The sequence below is a fragment of the Coenobita brevimanus genome, chromosome 1 (assembly GCF_032717465.1).
Source record: "Coenobita brevimanus isolate Jiangsu-jjx chromosome 1, ASM3271746v2, whole genome shotgun sequence".
NCBI classification, from domain to species: domain Eukaryota; kingdom Metazoa; phylum Arthropoda; class Malacostraca; order Decapoda; family Coenobitidae; genus Coenobita; species Coenobita brevimanus.
Window position 1 is genome coordinate 60,719,103 of NC_136954.1, and position 23,401 is coordinate 60,742,503.

At 41.2% G+C, this 23,401-nt stretch overlaps 1 protein-coding gene across 1 annotated transcript in view; it reads right to left on the reverse strand.

The window, feature by feature from the left end:
* Positions 1-684: 684 nt before the first annotated feature.
* LOC145405854 (CCAAT/enhancer-binding protein zeta-like) overlaps positions 685-23,401 on the reverse strand; it is a 106,521-nt gene continuing 83,804 nt past the window's right edge. Inside the window, exons 14-15 of the mRNA XM_080277131.1 lie at positions 13,443-13,584; positions 685-913 (exon numbers count right to left, since the gene is read on the reverse strand). Coding sequence (XP_080133257.1) covers positions 693-913; positions 13,443-13,584 — 363 coding nt within the window. The 3' untranslated portion in view covers positions 685-692. The remainder of the gene's footprint in view (positions 914-13,442; positions 13,585-23,401) is intronic.

Genomic DNA, 23,401 nt, shown 5'->3' on the forward strand with positions numbered 1-23,401 from the left:
GTGGTGGACCTTTTGAGGGTAGGTGTGACAAGGGCTCTGCCAACAGAGAACATGGGGCCGGGGTGAGATGGGGCTCGAACCTGTCAGGGTGCCCTGAGAGGGTACAGGCCATTGCACTTCCCAGTCTGCCGCTTTCGCCTAATAGAGAGGGGCTTGGACCTGGGAGTGGCGTCCCAGGAGGCTGCCCTATTAATGGGCGTATAATGGCGAGGCAGTTACAGTGCCAAGGTGCACGTGGAGGGTGTCCCTGTAGCTGTCCTGGCAGAGTGCCCCAAGACCACTACCACAGCCACTGGTTATGGTTGGTGGGCTAAGGGTCCCAGATCCATTCAGTCCTTCAAGATGTCTTCCCCCACCTTTACCATTTTAGATAATTATTTATCACTTTAATTAGACTATCATAAGATGGTTTTATCCAAGTCAGGAAGGGCCTCTTACAATATGTCTGTGCCTAGAAAGGCAGTGCTTGCCTACTGTAATGGTGGAGAGATAAATGTTGAGTTCAGAAGAACAAAGGCTACTAATGTGTCAATGCAAAGAAATAAGATATACAACACTGCGATGAACAGACCAGGTGAAAGGAACAGTCCCAAAATATTCTTTGTAAGCTAAAGTACTGTTAAGTGGTAATCTTAATCCAATAAAACACCAATAAAATTCCTCAAACATTATATTTAGCTACTAAAAATATGCTAGAAACCGCTCTTTCCTTTTCTGAATTTCTTGGAACTTTTCCTGACTTTGAATTTACTGTCCTTTATGGGATTTTTACTGGCTTTGAATTTAGTGTTCTTCTTAATCTTCTTCACTGGATCTACCCTGGTTCCTGGTCTGCCTTTCTTCTGCTTGCTGCACCACATCTGACCCTTTATTCTGCGGTCACGATCCACTTCCCAGTTGATTTGCTTAACATCTGCAAAAAACAGTGACATACTTTTAGTTCATTGTTCCTTATGACTCCCTGCACATCAACGAGCCTGCAGCTGTTCTTCAGTCATCTTTCTCTGATGGAGTTTCTCTTATACAACCCCTAGGTTATATAATAAATTGCCATTATTCATAAGGCAACTGACTTCTGCTGAGTCTTTTGATGGACAGCTCAAAGTCTTTTTTTTTCAAAAAGCTACAATTTGTGGAGGGGTATTGTGATGGGCAATTATAGGATTTAACTGCTTTTTTTTTTTTTTAATCTGTATTGTATATAACTGACATCACAATTATTGTAATTATAAAAGTGTAAATGAGTGTTAAACACTAATGAATTCCTTAGGATGAGCTGTCACTTTTGAGAATGAAAAGAACAGATTATATACTATCATTATTACAGTATTATATTCAAGATAATATTCAACATAAGAAAATTCTCTGGAATCACAGGAGTTTGTGCAGGCTATGAGGTGCTGCCCAAAAGTTCCCAAAATTGGACTAAAGAAGAAAGAAAACTTACATCACATCCTAATCACCACCATCACCTTCAAAGTTGTCTCCTTGGGTGTGCAGATATCAATTCTAGCACTTCTCCCATGATTGGAATGCATTCTGGATGTCCTTGGGCATCAGCTTGTTGACGATCTGTGATTCCTCCTGGATCTCCTCAACAGTGTCAAATCTTAGTCTTTTCAGTTGGATTTTCATTTTTGGAAAGAGGAAAGAATCACAGGGAGGTCATATCTGGTGAATACGGAGGGATGGGGACAACCAGCATATATTTTTATGCCAAAAAATCCTGAAAAACAACGGCTGTTTGCATGGGTGTATTGTCATGGTGCAGCACCCATTGGTTTGTGCATCACCTGTCCAGATGTTTTCGCCTCACATCCTCCCTGAGCCATCTCAAAACGTCACAGTGGAACTTTGCATTGACGGTCTGTCCTTGAGGAACAAATTCCGTGTGAACAATGCCCTCCATGTCAAATAAAGTGACTACAGGTAACCCCTTAATTTACGCAAACTTTTTTCACGTGATTTCGGTTATCCACGAATTTTTCATACAATAATTAAAACATAAAATTATAGTATTCAAATAAATAATTTTAATATACAAGAGAAATAAATAAAATATAAAAGTGCCTACCTGCTGCCTGTGTGTGTGTGTGTGTGTGTGTGTGTGTGTATTTACCTATTTGTAGTATACAGGAAATGAGCAATGCTCGTGTTCTCCTGTCTCCATATCCATATTTATCTAGTCCACTTTTACACACATGAATGTATTTCTCCTGCACCACCTTTCGTCTAAGTCATTCCAAATATTTATGTATTTACCTAGTACTTTGTACCTAATTGTGATATACACGAAATGTGCTATGCTCGTGGGTTCCCGTCGCTGTTTCTCAGTAAGTCAAATTTAACTTTAAACTCGTTTTAAGTTTTTAGACTGGACGATCTCTCTGTCCAGGCTATTCCATAAGTCTATACTTCTGTAAGGAAAGTTATATTTCTTGATATCCTTCAAGCAGCTTGACTTTTTCAATTTCATTCTGTGTCCTCTTCTTGCTCTCTTATCCCATAAAAACAGATCTTATTTGTCAATTTTATCTACTCCCACCATAGTCCTGAACACTGCAATCATGTCGCCCCTCTTTCTCCTTTCCTCTAAGGAAGGCAAATCCAACTTTTCCAGCCTCTCTCTGTATGACAGATCTGCCAGACTGGGGACCATCTTGGTTGCTGTTCTTTGTATTCTCTCAATCTTGTTTATAACTTTCTTTTTGTGCGGGGACCACACTACCGCCGCGTATTCTAACCTGGGGCAGATCATGGCCACTATCAATTTTTTCATCATCTCCTCATCCATATAATGAAATGCTACTCTTATGTTAGTCAAGAGTTTATACGTCTCTCTAACTACAGTATCTTGTTAAAGTGTTTTTCAGGTGACAAACTATCTTGGACCAGCACTCCCAAATCTTTTTCTTCTCTCATTTTTGTGATTAATTCATTACCCAACAAATAATTCAGTGAAGGCCTCCTGGTACTTTTCCCCATTTCCAGTATTTTACATTTCTTTACATTAAATTTCATTTCCCACGTCCGGCTCCAATCATGTATCCTATCCAGATCCTCCTGCAGTATTTTACAATCCTCCTCAACCTCTACCTTCCTCAAGATCTTTCCATCATCAGCAAACAGACTTGCATAACTGTTCACTCCATTTACCATATTCTTCATCATCTTTCACTGCCAGACGCCATGTATCCCAAACGGGGTGGCCAACGGCTTAGAGTTAATTGTTTTACAGGGAGGGGCACTAATCCTCCACCAACCCCACTTGACACGTAGGGATGCCAACAGCATCTGGTGTTCCCAGGCGGTCACCCATCCAAGTACTAACCAGACCCAACGTTGCTTAACCCCTTAACCGCGGGGCGTCACTTTCGTGAAGCTTGGGAGCAAGGGATCATACCGCGGGGCGTCGCTTTTGTGATTCTGTGTTATTTTGAATTCACCCGGGCTTCCAAGTGGGGGCTTGTATCATCTATCAGTACTGACAATGTCCAACACTAGTCAGCACTCCTAATCTCATCTGTACTCCCATCCATTGTTGACAATTTAGCCATTTCTCCCCGTTCTTGACTCCCCTCCCTACCCCCCCTCCATTACCCTATCCTCTCGCCTGCCCGGCCATGCTACGCTAAGTAAATCTTCCCTGGAATTTTTCACTGATTTCATCCATTGAAATAAGCCCTATGTCGTATTCTTATACCAAATAATATATACAAGAAAGAAATCAGGTAAGTGAGAGTGCCATACACCTGGAATTGGCTAATTATCACCTGACAACACCTCATGTGCACTCATTCGCTAATTTTCGCTGTTTTTTTTCCCCTTGAAATATGCCGTATAATCTATTTTCGTAATAAATATACATGTAAGGAGGGAAGGGAGAAGCCTAAGTGATATTTACATTCACCTGGAACTACCTAATTTATAATGTATTGTCTAGATTTCCTGCCAATCATATCAGTGCTACACAAAGCTGTTTCAAGATTTAACATTGGTAGCTCTGATTATATATCTCCTAAGTAGGCCTCTAATCTATTTTCGTAATAAATATACATGTAAGGAGGGAAGGGAGAAGCCTAAGTGATATTTACATTCACCTGGAACTACCAAATTTATAATGTATTGTCTAGATTTCCTGCCAATCATATCAGTGCTAGACTTAGCTGTTTCAAGAAGTAATATTGGTAACTCTGAATAACCCCTAAAAAGGCCTCCAGGCTGGCTGGCCCTGCGTTATCAGTGTACTCTCATCTTCCGAAGTGAGAGGACATATGTTTCATCTTGCTGACTTCAAGGCCTTTTTTCACCCCCATGCAAATGGCTCTGTGACCTTTACCCCCTACTAAACCTCGTGTGGAAAGAGGTAAAGGGCTGACAATTGATAAAAGAGTGACTACGATCTTTCTATTGAGTAAAACAGTGCAAGTGGAATTGTAAATAATGTGTAAATAATGTGTAAACAGCAAGTGAAAGTAATGAATGTAAATATACGTGAACAATGGAAAATAGTTTTATAAGTTATTTCAAGTGACAGTGCACAACACAGTGTAAATAAAATAGAAATGTAAATAACGTAAATAAAATAGAGAACGTAAATAGAAATGTAAATGAGTAGTATTATAAGAATACGAGTATATACCCTAGGAGTAATGAAAGTGAAAGTTTCACTCTAGCATGTCTGAATGCTATGAGTTATGAGAGTGAAGATGAAAGTGACATTCACTCTCAATGCCAGTATACAGGACGAGAAAGTGAATGCTACGTATTTTACTGAAAGAAATTGAATCCCTACAGTGACAATAAACTAATACTACTGAAGGAAACTTATGGATAAAGACTGTAGATATATATAAGTGTTATATAGTAATAGAAATATAAAGTGTGAGGGGTTTTATGAATAATAAATGACAGACTACCAAGAGCGAACTAGTGCCAGTGCGACGATCAGACGCGCTCGTAATTTCCATTGCTTTCACAGTGTTTTTTTTTTGAGTATGGATCCCAAACTACTTGAAAATTGTAGAATAGTGTTTATAGTGTTTGTATCTGGCTGTGGTAATCATATTACGGGTTGTCGGGAAGTGTAAAGTGGAGACTTCGTTACCCTACTTCAGAGGTCTCCACAAGTCCTACGGTAACCGACGAAGGCTCAACAATCATTCCAGGAGAAAGCTGAAGGTATGTGCCATAAGCATATGTAATTTTATTATTCTAGGACTAATAACTGATTTTTGGCAAATATTTTTTGAGAGTCTGTCGGAGCCCAAATAACCCTGCGGCACATGCAAGTCATTGGTAAACAAGCCCGCGGTGTAGGGGTTAACTTCGCTGATCGGACGGGAAGCGGTGTACTCAACGTGGTATGGCCGTTGGCATTTACCATATCATTTACGTAAATCAGGAACATTACTGGCGCCAACACCGAGCCTTGAGGGACTCCACTTGTTACTTTCCTCCATCCAGGCATCCTATCCTTTATTACTGTCCTCATTTGTCTGTCTCTCAATAAGTCTCTCATCCATTCCAGGAGTTTCCCTTCAGTCCTCCTATATATTCTAGTTTCCACATTAGTCTCTTATGAGGTACTTTGTCAAAGGCCTTCTCTAAGTCTAAGTACACACGATCTACCCAACCATCTTTCTCTCTTGTACCACGTCAATCGCTCTTGAGTAAAAGCTCAACAAGTTGGAAACACGTGACCTTCCCCTTCTGAATCCAAACTGACAATCAGCCAAAATATTCATCTCTTCTAGATATTTTATCCATCTGTCTTTCAGGATTCTCTCGCACAATTTTGCGACCATGCTGGTTAGAGACACTGGTCTATAATTCAGGGGTTCTTCCCTGTTTCCTCCCTTATAAATTGGTACCACATTTGCCCTCTTCCATTCTTGTGGCACTTTCCCCTCTTCCAGAGAACACACAATTAAACTGTGAATTTTATCCGCTAGTTGTTCTCTGCATTCCTTCAGCCAATTAGAAATTCCATCAGGTCCTTGGGCTTTCCTTACATCTTGAATTTCCAGTAATTTATACACTTTCTGTACCTCCACTTTTATATCTTTTATCACCGGTACATTTCTCACTCTCTCTCTTTCCAAAAACTTTTTCATTATTGAAAACCGATTGGAAACATTTGTTCGGTATTTCAGCTTGCAGTGCTGCATCTTTATAGACCTCTTCTTTTACTTTCAGTTTGGTGATTCCTTCCTTTTGTTTCAGTTTGCCATTAAGAAATATATAAAACAGTTTGGGTTCATCCTTGCATTTGTCTATTATACCTTTTTCAAAATTCCTTTCTTCTTCTCTACGTATTCTTGTGTATTCATTTCTAGTTCTTTTATGTTCTTCCTTTGTTCTGTTGTTACCTCTCTTTCTCCAGCTGTTCCACGCCGTGTGTGTGTGTGTGTGTGTGTGTGTGTGTGGTCAGTCTAACACGCACCGCACAGTCAGTTTTAATCCGATGGTCGAACCATGCGTGACTCACGAATTGTTATTTGTTGCTCGAAGCCGTATGTTTGGGGTGAATGAGTCAACTGTTCATACAATAAAGAAGGCAGAATGTAGCATATGGGAGGCAGTGAGGGCTAGTACACCAGACTGCTAAAGTGTCTCCACCTATACCTGTGCTTGTCAGCTTTTAGTGTTAAATTTCTTACATTTTTGTTGTTTTTTCATACTTTATGCTAGATATAAGGTGTATGTAGTGCATAAACAGTATTATTCAGATGTCTATTCTATCTATTGCCAGACGCCTCAATCCCGTTTGGGGTGGCCACAAACAAATCGCCTCCACGTCGTCCTGTCCCCCGCCATTTCACTGCCCTGCTCACAACTCACACCCCCCTCTCTCATATACCTCTCCACCCCATCCCTCCATCTCATCCTCGGCCTCCCCCTCCCTCTTCCCCCCTCCACCTCACTCACATACACTCTCTTCGTCAGTCTTTCACCCTCCATCCTCTCCACATGGCCAAACCACCTCAGTGTGTTTCTCATAACACTTCCTATCACATCCACATCCACACCACAATGCTCCTTTATATCCTCATTCATCAGCCTGTCTCTCCATGTGATTCCACAGGCTCCTCTTAGATAACTCATTTCCACTGCTCTCACTCTTGACTTGTGTCCTTCCAACAACGTCCAAGCTTCACTTCCATACGTTAGAGTTGATATCACAATACTGTCATGTAGTAATCAAAGAACCAGCAACCTTTCTTCCCTGCTGTACCCTTTCAAGCACTTCACCCTCCAAACTTCCATCCTTACTCATCACACTACCCAAGTACTTAAACGTACTCACATTTTCCGATTCCTCACCATCCAACCTCGCTGTACATTCACTTACTTCACCTCTCTCAAAGACCATCACTTTACTCTTCCCTACATTCACCTTTAGATTCCGTTTCTTACACACTCTCCCAAACTCATCCACCAAGCCTTGCAGCTTCCCTTCGTCTTCACTCAACAACACAGTATCATCTGCAAACAACAGCACACGGAGTTTCCAAACACTATCCTCTCTCACCAGGGCCACTCCAACATCCACTACCCTACCTTGTACCTCTTTTATTACCCCATCCATGAAGAGATTGAACAACCATGGAGACATGACACATCCCTGTTTCAACCCAACCTCCAAAGAGAAAAATTCACTTAGTTCACCATCCACACGCACTGCAGCCTTTGCACCATCGTACATACTCTTCACAGCATTCAACAACTTCCCATCTACTCCATATATTCTTAATACTTTCCACAATCCTTGTCCATCCACCCTGTCATATGCTTTCTCCAAATCCATGAAAGCCGCATACAACTTTTGTCCCTTCTCTAGAAACTTTTCCACTAATGATCTAAGAATGAATATCTGATCTACACAACCTCTTCCCTTCCTAAAGCCTCCCTGTTCTTCTCCAGCTAATTCCTCTGTTCTTTCTCTAACTCTGTCAATAAGTATCCTACCATACACTTTTCCTATTATACTAAGAAGACAAATGCCCCTATGATTACCATACACTTCTTTTTCCCCTTTTCCTTTGTACAAAGGAATAACTACACCTGACTTCCAATCCTCCGGGACTCTACCTTCCTCCCAGGCCAATCTGCACATCTTCCACATCCATTCTACTACTATCTCTCCCCCATGCTTCAGCATTTCACCACACACTCCATCAATTCCTGGGGCTTTCCCCAATTTAACTTTCTTCATTGCTTCCACAACTTCTATCCTACTGATTTCTTCCTGTTTTCTCACCTCCCTCCTTCTCCCAGCCATTCCCCAGCCACTTATACTCTCATTACTTCCATCCTGTATGTTCAACAATTCCTTAAAGTGTTCTCTCCATCTGCTCACTTCTTCTCCCTTCTCCACAAATAATCTACCATTTTTATCTCTCACTCCCCTGCTAACCTCACATCCACCCTGTCTTACTCTCTTCACCTCTTTCCAGAACATTTTCTTACAGTCCCTCCACTTTACACTCAAATTCCTTCCAAATTCCTCATCCACTCTCTTCTTACTCTCTCTTACTAATCTTTTCACCTCTCTCTTTCTTTCTACATATAACTCTCTCTTTCGCCTCTCAACTTCTTCCACGCCAAATGGGGGGGTTAGGACTGCAATCGAAGAGTTGACAATAAGGATCAGACTTGAATTTATTATAATAGTGTTATAATGTGGAGGGATAGACTAAGATGGTCTGGGAATGATGACAGGATGGAAGATGACAACAACTGGGTGAGGAATGTGAGAGGTATGAATGTCCAGGGTAGGGTTGCATGAGGCAGACCAAAAAGGACCTAGGATGAGATCGTAGAGTGTGACTCCAGGGATAAGGGAGTGAATCGGGATGCTGCTGGAAATCTAACAATGTGGAGAGCCACCATTAGATGACCAAGGCCGATGCATGTGAGCTTGTTGGAGCCTTTTTTGTAAATGAATTAAAACTTCTTTTGTGGCAGTTTTATTCAGGCTTGGGCATACCTCACACTGAAGGAGTTATGAACAACCTCCATTAACTCTTTCAGTATGCAAACATTATATTTCTTTAACCCCTTCACCACAAGGGTGACTGATCTCACACAGTCCCCTGTATGAGTCTTCCCCTGTTTGTTTCCCTACACCGCCTTTCCAGGGAAATGCTGCTTTCTTGTATTTATAAAGAAAAAAAAAAAAAAAAAAAAAAAGCTATGGTGTTGCATTTGTATATGTGTGTATGTGAGTACAGTATACAGTAGGCCTATGTGTGTAAGTGTGTAAGGCTGAATCTGCCACTACTTGTGTTTGCAATAAAAATAATATAACAGTAAATAAAAAGACATCTGAGTAGGTTTATCATAAATAATACAGTGAAGTGAACGATTATATAAATACAAATTAATTCAATGTACTTACATCCTGGCCTACATTTTCTTGGTCTTCTGACCCCTGCTTGACCCAGGCTGTGGTATATCTTGGCTGAGCCACTGACATTTTCTTCACCACATCATCATCAAAAATTAATTTGAAAGAGTCAAGGTGACACAATTTCAGATTCACTAATTGCTGGGTTCAGCCCGAAAAAAATCACTTGTAAAGTCAGAAGAGGGAGGATGACTTTACACTCCCTCTTTTTCTTTCTTTCCTTCATTCTTTCCTCATCCTTCTGCCTGTGGGTGACTATACACTGAGTGACAGGCCAAATGGTTTCCTGTACACCAGGAAACCATTTACTATGCTAGATGGTAACCATATAACCAAATTTTGGCGCCTGGTAGTTTAGTGGGTAATTATTGTGCTCCAATCAGATTGAGCCGGTGAAGGTTCATATCTGCTGAATCGGTAGAGAGGCGGCCTGCAGTCCTGATGGACCCAGGTTCAAATCCAGGCTGGGGCAGGGAACAGTTTAAGGATTTGAATTTCATAAAATGCAGACTTTTCTGATCTACCAGATGACCCGCCGACATGTCGTAAAAACACCCCCGCTAGTACCAATACACTAGTCCTGTATGAGACAGCCCTATCATGTACTCAATATGGACGGTGGGTGTTAGAGCTGAAGTGGTGACATGTGGAGGTGTAGGAGGACTACTGGGCCTTGGGATAGGCTACTGACCCCAAGATATAGGCCCTGAAGCCTTTTCCCAGAGTTGGACACATAAAAAAAAAAAAAAAAAAAAAAAAAAAAAAAATCCAAGGGGTGGTTGGGGTTGATTGCTCATGTAATGCCACTCAGGGATAATTGAGGCTGGTCACTCTCATCTTAAATGTCAGGACCAACTGTCTAGCCCTGGGCTCCTATGCTCCTCATAGGGCAATGTACTGAATGATGGATGGATGGATGGATGGATCAGGTGCCAGCCACCATCGACTTCTTTTTCTCCAATATCATCAAATTCATCACTCTCTTGTTTTTCACTGGACGAGTCATTGATATCTGAGTCTTGCACTGACAGCTGATACTCCTCATCACTCAAGGAATTGCTTGATTCCTCAAGAATAGTCTGTGATTCAGCCATAATTCACTGTGGTGGGAGCAACAAAAAACTCTCCTATGATTCACTGCTAGGTCTGATCATGGGGGCATGCAGTGTTCCTACCCAGTGACCTCCCATTAAAAAAAAAAAAAAAAAAAAAAAAAAAAAAAAAAAAAAAGTGGATGGAGCTTATTTTATCCTCAGTAACATTTACTAGCCAATATGAAAGGCCCTTGCACAACAAATGAACCCCTCTGCTATCTTCTTTGGTTACACTGATATATGACGACATAGGGGCATTAGAGTACATGTGCTCTGGAGGGACATAGGGGCATTAGAGAACACGCGCTCAGGAGGGTTATGATGACATACAAGCGTCATCTTGGCAAATGAGTTAATATTGCTCTTATCTTCATTCAGTCTTAGAGGATATTTCTCGTACTGACTGGTTAAAAACAATCTCTGTTAACCATTTCAGTAAGATGGCATCCTATTGTATTAAATTCAGATATTGTGAGATGATTTACTCAGCTTACTGATGACCTCTAGTAGTAAAAGGATTAATTACCCACAGCTGAAAATAATGAATATGGAACTGAAGCTTGGGCTTTGTTGGAGGGGCACACGTCAAGAGTGAGAGCAGTGGAAATGAGTTATACGAGAGGAGAATGTGGAGTCACATGGAGAGACAGACTGACAAATGAGGAAGTGAAGAAGCGCTGTGGTGTGGATGTGGATGTGATAGGAAGCGTTAGGAGAAACACACTGAGGTGGTTTGGCCATGTAGAGTGGATGGAGAGACAGAGACTGCCGAGGAGGGTGTATGTGAGTGAGGTGAAGGGGGGGGAGGGAGAGGATGAGGTGGAGGGATAGAGTGGAGAGGTATATGAGAGAGCTGGGAGCTGGGAGCAAGGCAGTGAAATGACAGGGGACAAAGCGACATGGAGGCAATTTGTTTGTGGCCACCTCTTGCAGGATTGGGGCGTCTGGCAATAGATAGAAAGATAGGATGCCCGTTTTCTTGTTGCTTAAAGAGGCCCTGTAAATTCATCCTAACCAGTTTATTAGTGTATTTGGCAAATTAACCCTTTGAGATTCTTATGACTATTTCGATCATCATTTCAAATCCAACCTCAGAGATTCCGATGACGGTTTTCATCGTCATTTTACAAAACTTTTGTAATATATTCACCATAAATCGCGTTTGCTCCTCATAACAAAGAGACTTGAACATGATGTCACGGAATGGTTGCTCTATGTGTAGCAGTACTGCACAGCTGGACTGACTCATGGCTTTGTTTCTTTATAACTTTATTCTTGGTGAATATTTTTCTACAGCAAGGTATAAAATTTTTGGTTTTTGCCTAACTTCAACTCATCAGTTTGACTTTTCATTTTCCTTGTTTTCCTTTTATGAACATACTACGATAAAGTACAACTATTCAGCTTCAAAATAACACCACAACCAGTATCCTATCATAAAAAATGTATTTACAATGATCAATAAAAGAAAAACATTGCGAAGCAAATATGGGGCTGAGACCAAAATAAAATTGTGCATCTCTTTGCTTTTGCTTTACTGCACAATGGAATGCAAATACAGTATTACCATAATCTATATATCACTGTAAAGGTAATTTATTGTATTTTTGCATGGTTTAAACCAAATTTACATATCTTTACTCGTTATTTTTTGCCAAATATTTTTTTATGTCAAGGTATAAAATTTTTGCTTTTAACCTAACCTCAACTCGTCATTTTGACATTTGATTTTCTTTGCTCTCCTTTTTTGAACAAATAGTGAAGTCTCTTTTATCCGAAAATAATTGGACTTTCAAAATTTTGTTTAATCGATTTTTTTGGATAAAAGATACTGTAATAATACGTAGGATACAAGGGAACAGTATTGTACTCACCCATCACCCATTCCTGGTAACGTCTAGCCCACCACCACCACCAGCACCCCAAAAGCCACTCAACCATCACCGAAACACTTAATACACTGTAGTAACTTGTAATAGAAACTATCAACTTAAATAAATCTTCACTCAAATAAACTTAAACAAACTTTCACCAAAACAATTACGTAATTCACTGTAAGCAATTTGAACAAATAAAGTCTTAAACCTAATTGTTCTTTCATATTTTCTGTTCCCTTATTCAATCATTTCCACATCATCTCCCACATCATCCAAATCTTCCGAGGTGGTGGATGGGGGCTGGCACAACCAACGCTCGCTCTAGTGACTAGTGGAGCAACCGTAAACTAACACTTGTGGCGTGAAACATGCCCGCCATGTTTTAATTTTCGGACAGATTTAAGATTTTTGCGGTTAATTGAAATGAGAACATTCTAGTAAAACTTACAGTTGATGGAAGATTACGGTTAAAAGAATTTCGGATAAAAGAGACTCCACTGTACTACGATAAAGTACAACTATTCAGCTTTAAAATTACACCACAACCAACATTCTGTCATGAAGAGTGTATTTACACAGACCGATGAAAGTAAAATATCAGGCCGTGAAGACGTGGGTCAGCGTGAGTGGCTGACTCTAGCACAGACGTAGTCTGCCCTGCCCAAAAACCTGATAGGGTTAATAAAGAATGTTATTTATGCAATCCAAGTCAAATGTAAAATTGCATAAATAACAAAAAGATAATAAGGCTTACAACAAAATAAATTGCAAAGGATGAGGTACTATAATGTATCCAAGGCCCATTCATTCTGGTGATGTATTTTCTATTTATTCTTGTTATTTTCAGGTGATTTTATTCATCTTAGGAAGGGCCTCCATTCTGGAGGAGTTAGATTATAGCTATAATTAACCCCTTCAGTGGAAGAGACCTTTTTTAAGATGAATATAATCATCTGGCGGCAGGAAGAGTAAATTAAAAGGATGTTACCCATATTCAGAGAGTTAGCCAATGAAAATATGATTCAAGTTGTGCCAATCCAGACCCCACCAAAAACTCACTTGCTTGGTCCTTGTTAGCCATAGACTGCATGGTGACTGGGTTCATGCCTTCCTCAGCATTCTCCTCAAGAAGGTGGTCAAAGTCCTCAGCATCAGCAAACATGGACCTCAATGACTCTCCTGCCTTCTTGGTATTTTTTGTCTGTGAAAGTATTATAAAACAGTTATATAATCATCCTATGCCTCTTTCTGAGTGTGAGGGATAAAAAAAAAAAAAAAAATGTATACTACTTGAAATATTTAGTCACAAGACAAAACATGAGCAAAGCAAACAATCCCCCCCTCCCCCAGAACAAAAAAAAAAAAAAAAAAAAAAAAAAAATCCAGTACAGTATAGCATTACTAATACACTGGCATTACAAACATATATCCAGGTGAATGTTCAAAAATAAATCTAACTGAGGATATCCTGGAATACTGTGTTAAACAACTATATCAGTATCAGAAATTATTATTCAATTACATATGCATTACCATCATCATCCTGACCACTTTTCCCACTCAAAGATGGGGTAAGATAGTGTCCAGATGGAAAGAAAACAAGAAAACATGACTAAGAACTAACTGACAGTATGCAAAGTGAAAAGGGCCATACACTCACCGTTCAAGCCCTTGGAGCCCCAACCCCACCTAACAGGCATAACCTTCCTTACATATGCTCTTTGAAATGCCTATCACACTGTCAATCAAATTACTAACAACTTGAAAAGGAGGTACCAAACTCTTGCCATGTGCTCTTCCATACAATATTCATCCATCCATTCATCATCCATTCCTATGTTGCCCCATGAGGAGCAGCCCAGGGATAGGCAAGTTGGTACTGACATTTAAGATGAGAGTGACCAGCCTCAGTCATCCCTGAGTGGCATTACATGAGCAATAACCCCAATTACCCCTTGGATATAAACCTTCACTGGCTCAATCTGACTGGAGCGCCGCAATTACCCACTAAATCACCAGGCGCAATAATTTGGTTATATGGTTACCATCCAGCATAGTAAATGATTTCCTGGTGTACAGGAAACCATTCGGCTTGTCACTCCGTGCAGAGTCACCCATAGGCAGAAAGAACAGGAAAGAATGAAGGAAAGAAAGACAAAAGAGGGAGTGTAAAGTCACCTGTAGGCAGAAGGAAGAGGAAAGCATGAAGGAAAGAAAGACAGAAGGGGAAGGAAGAGGGGAAAAGGCAGACACCCAAAGCAGCACCACATTCAGCGAGTGGATGGTGAGTGCCCCCACCTACCACAAAATGATAATGATAACAATAATAATAATAATAATAATTCACTCTCATCTTAACCTCTAAAATATGCAATTTGCTCAGCAGGTCTGTCTCTCCAGCCGCAAAACAGGGTTGATTTTTTGACTTTCACCAAGGTAAAAATTTTCTTCCACATTTCAAGAGACTGAATTTACACACCTGAAAATGTATGTTCCAGCCAGATTGACCAAATACAGTAGTTACTGCACAATCACCCATCAAAGATGCAAAAAAGTTACCAATCCCCATGGGCAAAAATAGAAAATGTACAGAAAATGCATTGGTTACGGTAAATCATTATATATACATAACTAATGTCAATGTGAAGTGTTCCCTAGAGTTGGCAGGACAAGCTGTCAGTGTGGCATACACCCACAGTAACAAAACAAGCCAGGCGAAAAGTGGAGGTGGAGTGTGAATAGCTGGAGGGGGGAGGAGGATGGAGGGATAGGAGAGGGAGGGAGGGGGAGCAGGGGGAGGGAAGAAGGGTTGCTATGCACATACACCACTGTAGGGGGTATGCTGGAGTATGGTTGGTTGGGAGGGGACAATGTGGAGATGATGCAGTGGGGTTGAGGGAGGTAAAGTGACAGTGGTGGTGGTGGTGGGGGTTCCTTCTCCCCCACCTTAGGGGGCCAATCACGTCATACCACCCCAGACACTCTAGCTCTGTAAACCTCTTTTCTAGTCCTACGCTTGGCAACCAAGTATTCCTCTTTGTTACCTTAACAACCTCCAAATCCTGTTTTATCACACACTCGTTTAGCGTATCTATCTACCTTGGCCTACCACATCTCCTTCCGTCTTCAAATTCATTCACATATACCTTATTAACCACCTTCATATTCACTCTCAAATAACCTATTCTCTCCCTTGTTTATGTCCTGTCTTTCCATATGATCACACAAACTAAGAACACTCTTATCAACTCAACTCTCCACAGACCTTACTCCACATGTATTAGGAATCACACTATTTCTTATCCACTTCACTCTCTGCATTCACACAATTTTCTTAAAACCCATCTCCACTGGTCTAACTCTCAACTTTCATTTTCATTCCATACCAAAGTCTAACAACCATATGCAGTATTAACACTATTCCAGGCCAGCCTTGTGTAACTTTTCTACCCCATTGCAATGAAATGAAGACTGTTGCCCGTGTTCACCAAATTGTTGTGCCTTGTATCTGAGCCATGAAAAGTTGTTCCAACAAATGATGCATGGGCGCGTCATTGCCCTGGAATCGGTTGGCCAACAAATGGCGCGTTGGTGCATCGTCAGTCTGGAATAGTGTTGATATAAGTACTAAAATGCCTTCATGCAATCCTCTTGCAGCTGTCACACTCCAACTTCAGTTTCATATCAAGGCCTTCATTGTACCAGCCAGAACATTCTTCCCCTGTGCTACTCTACCTTCCATTTCCTCTCTTTTATAATTGCATCTAAGTACCTAAACTCCCCCACTAATAAACCATACATTAAATTCTTCTTTGGGGGGGGAAAAAAGGAATATTTATCAATATAATTCAGTTTCCCATTATCCCAAAGGAGTGAACAGAATCCAGAAGTATGAAAACATAAAAGCTGATCCTAGAAAGAGAATGTCAAATGCTAATGGTCACATAACCATTCCCAGGTCAATTACGCCATTAACCCGACAGCTGTTATGTACTTTATATGATGGAAAATGTGTAGCTGCTACATACATCATATAAGCAAGTTGTTTATTTTTTAAATGATCACAATTCTAATGCCATTTGGCATCTCAAATGAGCTATTTCTGTCACCACCTATGTGTCCTGCCACCACCCACGCATCCTCAGTACAGTATTTCTCTATCACTAGTATGGAGATGCGGAACTTCATTACTTCACCACAGCTAAACTAAGGTAAATACTGAACTCATATATGTTTTTCCTATACTAGTGTACCCTGATATGTGGTGCCCCTAGATGTGATACCCCGGCTTGGCGATGGGGGTAGAAATACCACCATACCCTGCCTAACGATGGCCAAACCCCAGTTTAATGATGAGTTTGGATTTTTTTTACTGATTTTGATGATATTTAACCCCTCAATGTCCGCGGCATCGAATGACGTTTACCCGATAAATGGCCGCAGGCATTGTTTGAGCGCGGCCTATAAAAAAAACTGCAAAAATTTTTGGGAAGTAAACGAACGTTCAGAATGTCTTCAGACTGACCTACACTACACTCCCATACACCTCGTCCAGCAGTTCAGAGCCTGCTGCTGTGATGAGTGGATTTTCAATTTTTTCGCTCCCGGCCATGCCTAAACAAGCACAACTACACCTATTATCTCAAAACAGGCACAAAATACCATCTTTGTCCTCTCTTGCAAAACACACACAACTACCTGTTTACTATTATGAATTAATACAGGCATAAACAAAAGAGACATGATAAGTGAAAAATACATTTTTGTCTTGGTATCTTTACCTATTTGCTCAGGTTTGTTGTACTAGTTTGGATCGTTCGATGCAGTGTGACTTGTAGAAAACTGTGAAAACTTCTGGGAAGCGAACGAACATCTGAGACACGAGACTGACCTTCACACTCTCACATCTCATCTGTCACTGTCAGTTCACCACCCGCTGCTGTGGCGAGTGGATGTACGATTTTTTAGCTCGTGGCCATGCCTAAACATACATAGTTACACCCATTATCTCAACCCAGACAGAAATTATCATCTTTTTCCTCCTTTGCAAAACACAGACAACCACCCTGTTTACGATTATAAATAAACAGGCATAAAAAAAAAAAAAACATGAAAATAAAAGAAAAATTCATTTTTGTTTGGTATCTTTACCTATTTGCTCAGCTTTGTTACACTGTTTTGGATCATTTTGCATATTCTTTGCCTTTTACAAGCGTAACTGGATAGTTTTCTGTGTTCACGTGATGCTTTCGTTTCCTTCCCTTCCTGCTAATCAGCTCATGCGAGGTGCGAATGGCAGGTCGTCTCGCAATTCTGACGGTGTAAAGTGTTAGGAAACATCCAGCTGTACCCTTTTTCCTTACCCAAGCAGAAAATATCATACTTTCCCACACTCACGACAGACAGGTAGCAACATATATGGCGAGAATAACAAGGTAAAATGATAGAGAAAGGTGAACGTGTTATTATGGAAAAAATACGTTTTCCCCCGTCTGTAAACATTTATTTCTGCTTTGACTCTGTATTCATAATAATTAGACTTATTTGTAGTTTTGAAACTGCATTACGATTCTGTTTTTAGCCATTCACATGGAGTTTGAGCGGCAAGTTGCGATTCAACTTCCTACTGCTAATCGGATCTGACCCTCCACTTTCATCTCCCGTGGGAAAGCCTAGTCTCGGGGGACGGACAATTTTTGCATTTAGGACTGAAAATTCAACCCTTTCCCTCCCTTTTCCAAGCATGGGCACAACGATAATGGAAAAAATAACTCGACACTACCATAAACATATTTTATATCAAAAAGGTGAAAAAATATTCATAATATATATACTGTTTATATTTTTTTACCCCTTTCAGGTCTCCTGACCACTATCATGGCTTTCTCAGCAGGGGTCTCCTAGCCACTCCCGTGGCAGCATATTTAGGCATGAATGAAAACTGTTGCATGAGGCTGGTGAATGAAATAAGGATACAAGCTGCTCCCCAGACCCCTTTGCTTCTACCAGACATTCGCAGATTACAGTGTTTTAGTTTACACGGTCTGGGAAGAGCTAATCATGGTGAGGGGTTGGGTTGCACGTATTGGTTTTATTATACTGTTGATCTGGCAATGTTTTTTACTATTTTGGTATCAGACAGTTCATTTAGCTATATAATATTGTTTGCAATATATCTTTACTGCTCTGGAGGATACATAGCACACCCCCAATTCCCCCCCCTCCCTCTCTCTCACCTCCCTCCTCCCTTTCATAACCCCCTTCCTCCACCCTCCTATCTCCCATCGATTCCCCACCCCTCTACCATCCACCCTTCCACCCTCCACTCTCCCTCCAATCCTCCACCCCTACTTTCTCCACCCTCCTACCGCCCACCGATCCCCCACCCCTCTACCTCCCACCCTCCACCCTCCACTCTCCCTCCAATCCCCCACCCCTGCCTCCCGCCAACGCACATAGCTGTTGCGTCGCAGACAAGCAAGAGATTTCCGCGTTGTATGTCTCAATAGTTATTCATTTCCTGGGTGTTAGAGTGTCTGACTGAGGGAAAATAAATACAGATTTATGATTTAGGTTTCTAAGGTTGTTTCTGTAACCTTTTATACATGTACCATTCATTTATTTGTTATCAGGTGGACATACGCGTGCTGCAAGTGTTGCCTTTTTCATTGACAAATGATTGTTAGTGTCTCCTTACTTTTTTCTGATTTATATTTCATAAGTTTCTCACATTTCCTGGTTATACTTATAACACCGTCAATATTGAGAAATAATAAATATTTGATCACTGTCTCTACTGCTGCCTGTAAGTACACAGGATGATATAGTTACCTTTTCTCTCTCTGTTCTCCTTGCTTTTGTTACCTTTCATCCTCTCTCTGTTTTTCAAGGAGTATTCTTCTCTTCATCTCTTTTCTCATCTCTATTCTCTCCTCTTTCTTCCTCAGTTCTTCCGAAACATTTTCCTCTCCCTCTCTTCTCTAATCTCTATTTTTTCCTCACATTCAATCCTCCTCCTCCATCTCTCCCTCCAATCTCTCCATCCCTCCAATCCTCCAAAAGGGCAGCTGAGTGTCCAATAAGCGCGCAACACGACATGACAAAAGAGCATAACAATTAAATAAACATACGTATATACAAAAGGCAAGCTCGAAGGCTTACCCCCATGTCCTCACCCCCCCTCACAATCCCTTGTACTTGGAAAAGACAAGCTCGTAGGCTTACCCCCCTTTTAATCCCCCGTTTCCCCTCCTTTGTCACTAGACCTCAAGGTAAGTACACTAGGCCCACTAGGTCAGTTCCTTTGTGTTACTATTGTAATGAAGAGGTCACACTGTCCGCCTGGGTCAAAGATACCTGACGCTGCACGCTCTTCAACTTCACGTGAATCACAAGAGCCCCCTGATGACCCAGCACATCCTTCAACATCACAGGGGTTACCTAAGCCTCCTAGTATACCAGTTGCCCCCCCCCCCAAAGAAAGCCACCAAGAATAATAAGCATGCCTGAGGCTGTAGCACTGGTTACTGCATCGTCTGATGAATATTCGGCAGAAGAGGAAGAAGAGGAAGATGAAACTGAGGAGGTAGGACTTGCAGGAAGTCTGTCTGCCATTGAAGCACTTGGACAAACTTCTAGTAGTGATTCCAGTAGCAGTGAAGATGGCCAGGCAACACCTGTTCAATTCCAACGTGGTGCACGTAGGCAGCGTGCACGCCATCCTGCACCTGTGTATAATTGGACTGACGGGGATAACTTCCTACCACATATGTATGATTTTCATGAGTGAAGTGGTCTAGATGACACATGCAACATTACTGAGGATTCTACATTCCTGGATTATTTCCAACTGTTCTTTGATGCAGCGATAATGGACCTCATAGTTAGTGAAACCAACAAGTACTTCACATTCACAGGTGGATTCACATGGCTCTCCCAATTCTCACATGCACATAGATGGAAGGACACATCTGTAGATGAGTTGTATGTCTTCCTGGCACTGACTATGCTTATGCCTCTGGTCAGAAAACATGCAATAAAGGATTATTGGAAGAAGGATTCTCTTACGTATCTACCTGTTTTTGGCAGGTACTTGTCACGAGACAGATACATGCTGCTTCTGCAATACCTTCATTTTGCAGACAATACATCACAAGATCAAAATGATTCACTCTGCAAGATTTGTCCAGTTTTGGAGGCAGTAAAGAGCAATATCACGAAATACTTCCATCCATTCCAAAAGCTGGTCATAGATGAAAGCCTGATACTCTTCAAGGGTCGTTTGAGCTTTTGTCAGTTTATTCCTAGTAAGGCCCATCACTTTGGAATAAAATTGTTTGTCTTGTGTGACTGCGAAACAGGTATTGTGCTGGACTTTATAGTGTATACTGGAGCAACAACAGATATACCAGCAAGAGACCCACTAGGAGTGTCAGGTGCAGTTGTCAAGACAATGATGAATAAGTACCTGGGTAAGAACCATTTGTTATATACAGGCAGGTGGTATACCAGCCCAGCTCTCTCTAAATTTCTTTACGACAATAAGACTGGCTCTTGTGGCACTGTGGGGCAGAAGAGGAAGGGGATGCCACAGTTTCCTCGCCTTGTCCGTGGCCAAGTTGACAGAAAAAAGAGTGAAGAAATGCTTGCAGTGAAGTGGACTGATAAGCGGGATGTCTATCTCCTTACCACTTTCCATAAAGGTGAAATGGCTGATAGTGGCAAGGTGGACTCCAGGATTCAAAACCATATCATGAAGCCTGACACTGTTATGGACTACACCGAAAACATGCGGTTGATAGACAAAGCAGACATGCAAATTGGAAACGTGGAATGTCTGAGGAAGTCACTGAAGTGGTACCGCAAGCTTTTCTTCCACTTAGTAGATCTGTGTGTCATGAATGTATACAACTTCTATCTCATCAAGACAGGTGAGAAGCCGACCCTCAAAGATTTTGTACATGACCTGGTGTATGAAATGCTGACAAAGTATGGTTCAACTACTTCTGCATATCGTGGCCGCCCTGCTGCTGATAACGGTCACCGGCCAGACAGGTTGGAATGCCGAGAATATATGTCTAGGCATTACCTTGTAGAAATCCCTCCAACTAGAACAGGTAAAAAGGGAATCCAGCAGTGTGTTGTGTGTGCAAATACAATTTGACATGCCAAGAAACAGGTCAGAAGCAAGTGGAAGTGTGCCGAATGTGATGTTGCTCTGTGTGTTGGTGCCTGTATGAGGGACTTCCACAGCCTTGGACAGTACTAAAGCAAAATAAAGGCAAATTAAAATAAATTAGTAGTAACTAGTAAGTAAGTGATAGTTCTATAAGGATCTTGTAACTATTTAGTTTGTTGTTTGTAAGGAAAACATCTCAAGAATCATTCACAAATCACGTGAGATATAATGTACATATATTAGTGCACTGTTTTTTATGGAAAAACATGGAAACAAACAATGCAATCATGTCACCTATGCACCAAGAAATCACCTACCCACCGAGGCATCAATACTCACGACGCTACCACACACCACTTGCTACGCAACTTCCCATCATTTTTGCAGCACTTGTATGGTGAGTAAGGCTCTAATGATTTATAGGCAGATGTGTATTTCTTCCCTATGCATGAATATGCTATTTTTTCTTTATTTGCAAACCTTGACTTTTTTCCAAAAAATGCATCTCTCAAATGTGACATTGGGACCTATTTGAGACCTGAAAGGGGTAATCCTAACATAATATGTACTGAAATCATTCGATATCATCATATCTAATATATGCACAACATTTCAGCACCATTCACATTGTTTAGGGGGGGGGGTAAAAAAAAAAAAATAACACGTGCAATGACGCAATGCGGCAGTACCTCTTGGCAGCGAATATCTGTTGCCGATATTACTGCAACTTTCGCACTCCATTGCAAGCCACTGAATGGGTCTAGGAAGCTGGGATTTGCACTGTTAGGTGTGTCTGAACGTTCTTTTCAATATGGTAAGAAAAAAAATAATAAATTTTCGAAACTTCAGAATATGGTACTGGCATCAGCCTGGGGTGCACATAAAATTCCGGACCCTCGGCCATGGAGGGGTTAAGACTTAAATTTTGTCAGGCTGATTTATAAGCTGTTTTTAGGCTTATATTAATGTGTTTTAGTCACAGGTGGGGTGAACACTGTCGTTTTAGGGTACAGTTTACTAAGTTTGATTTTTTCCAGACTTGTATTTGATGAATTTCAGATTTTATTTTTGGGTGTAGGTGAGTTATAAACTGCTTTTAGGCTTTGTTTAGCTTGTTTCATTTCATATGGGCAAAATTTATTTTTGATCAATTTTTTCACCTTTTTTGGTGCATGGGGAAGTAGACCAGGAAACCTAATGCAGCAATTGTCGGGTTAAAAGCTTCAGCATGAGGACATAACTTTTATTACATTCCTTCTGCTACCTAATGATTATATTTAGTTTTAGGGGAGAGCTCTTGTGGTTGGGATATATGGCTCATGGACAGTTGGAATTATACATATACAGTAGGTTCGCACAGTGCGCGTCAACACAGTGCGCGATTCGTACTGTGTGCGAGTGACCAAAAATCATAACCAAAAACCCTTGAATGCGCGAGTTTACCGCACAGAATGCGAGGCAGAGGCAAGGAGTGGCTCAAAAATGCCATTTTCTATTAGTGCGCGACCACCCCTCACACAGCGCGTCACGTGTCATCATGTTGATGTGCAGAAATTCCCAGGCATTCTACTGCGCAGCTCCTATTCCTGTTGAGGATGAAGAGGATGCAATGTCAGAAGTGTCAGCATTGGACTTTGAAGGGTTTATGGCCGAAGTGAGTGACTTTGATGCTCCTGGGGATGGTGCTCAAGAGGAGTCTGTGGAGGGAAGTGTTGGTGCGGTGGGAGGTGCGGTGGGGAGTGCGGCGCTGTAAGTGTTGCCGCGCCTCGGAACCCGTTATTTATGGTCATCAGGCCTGTTGTCTACTGTTGTTAAGGTGACTACCCATATATTTGTTATT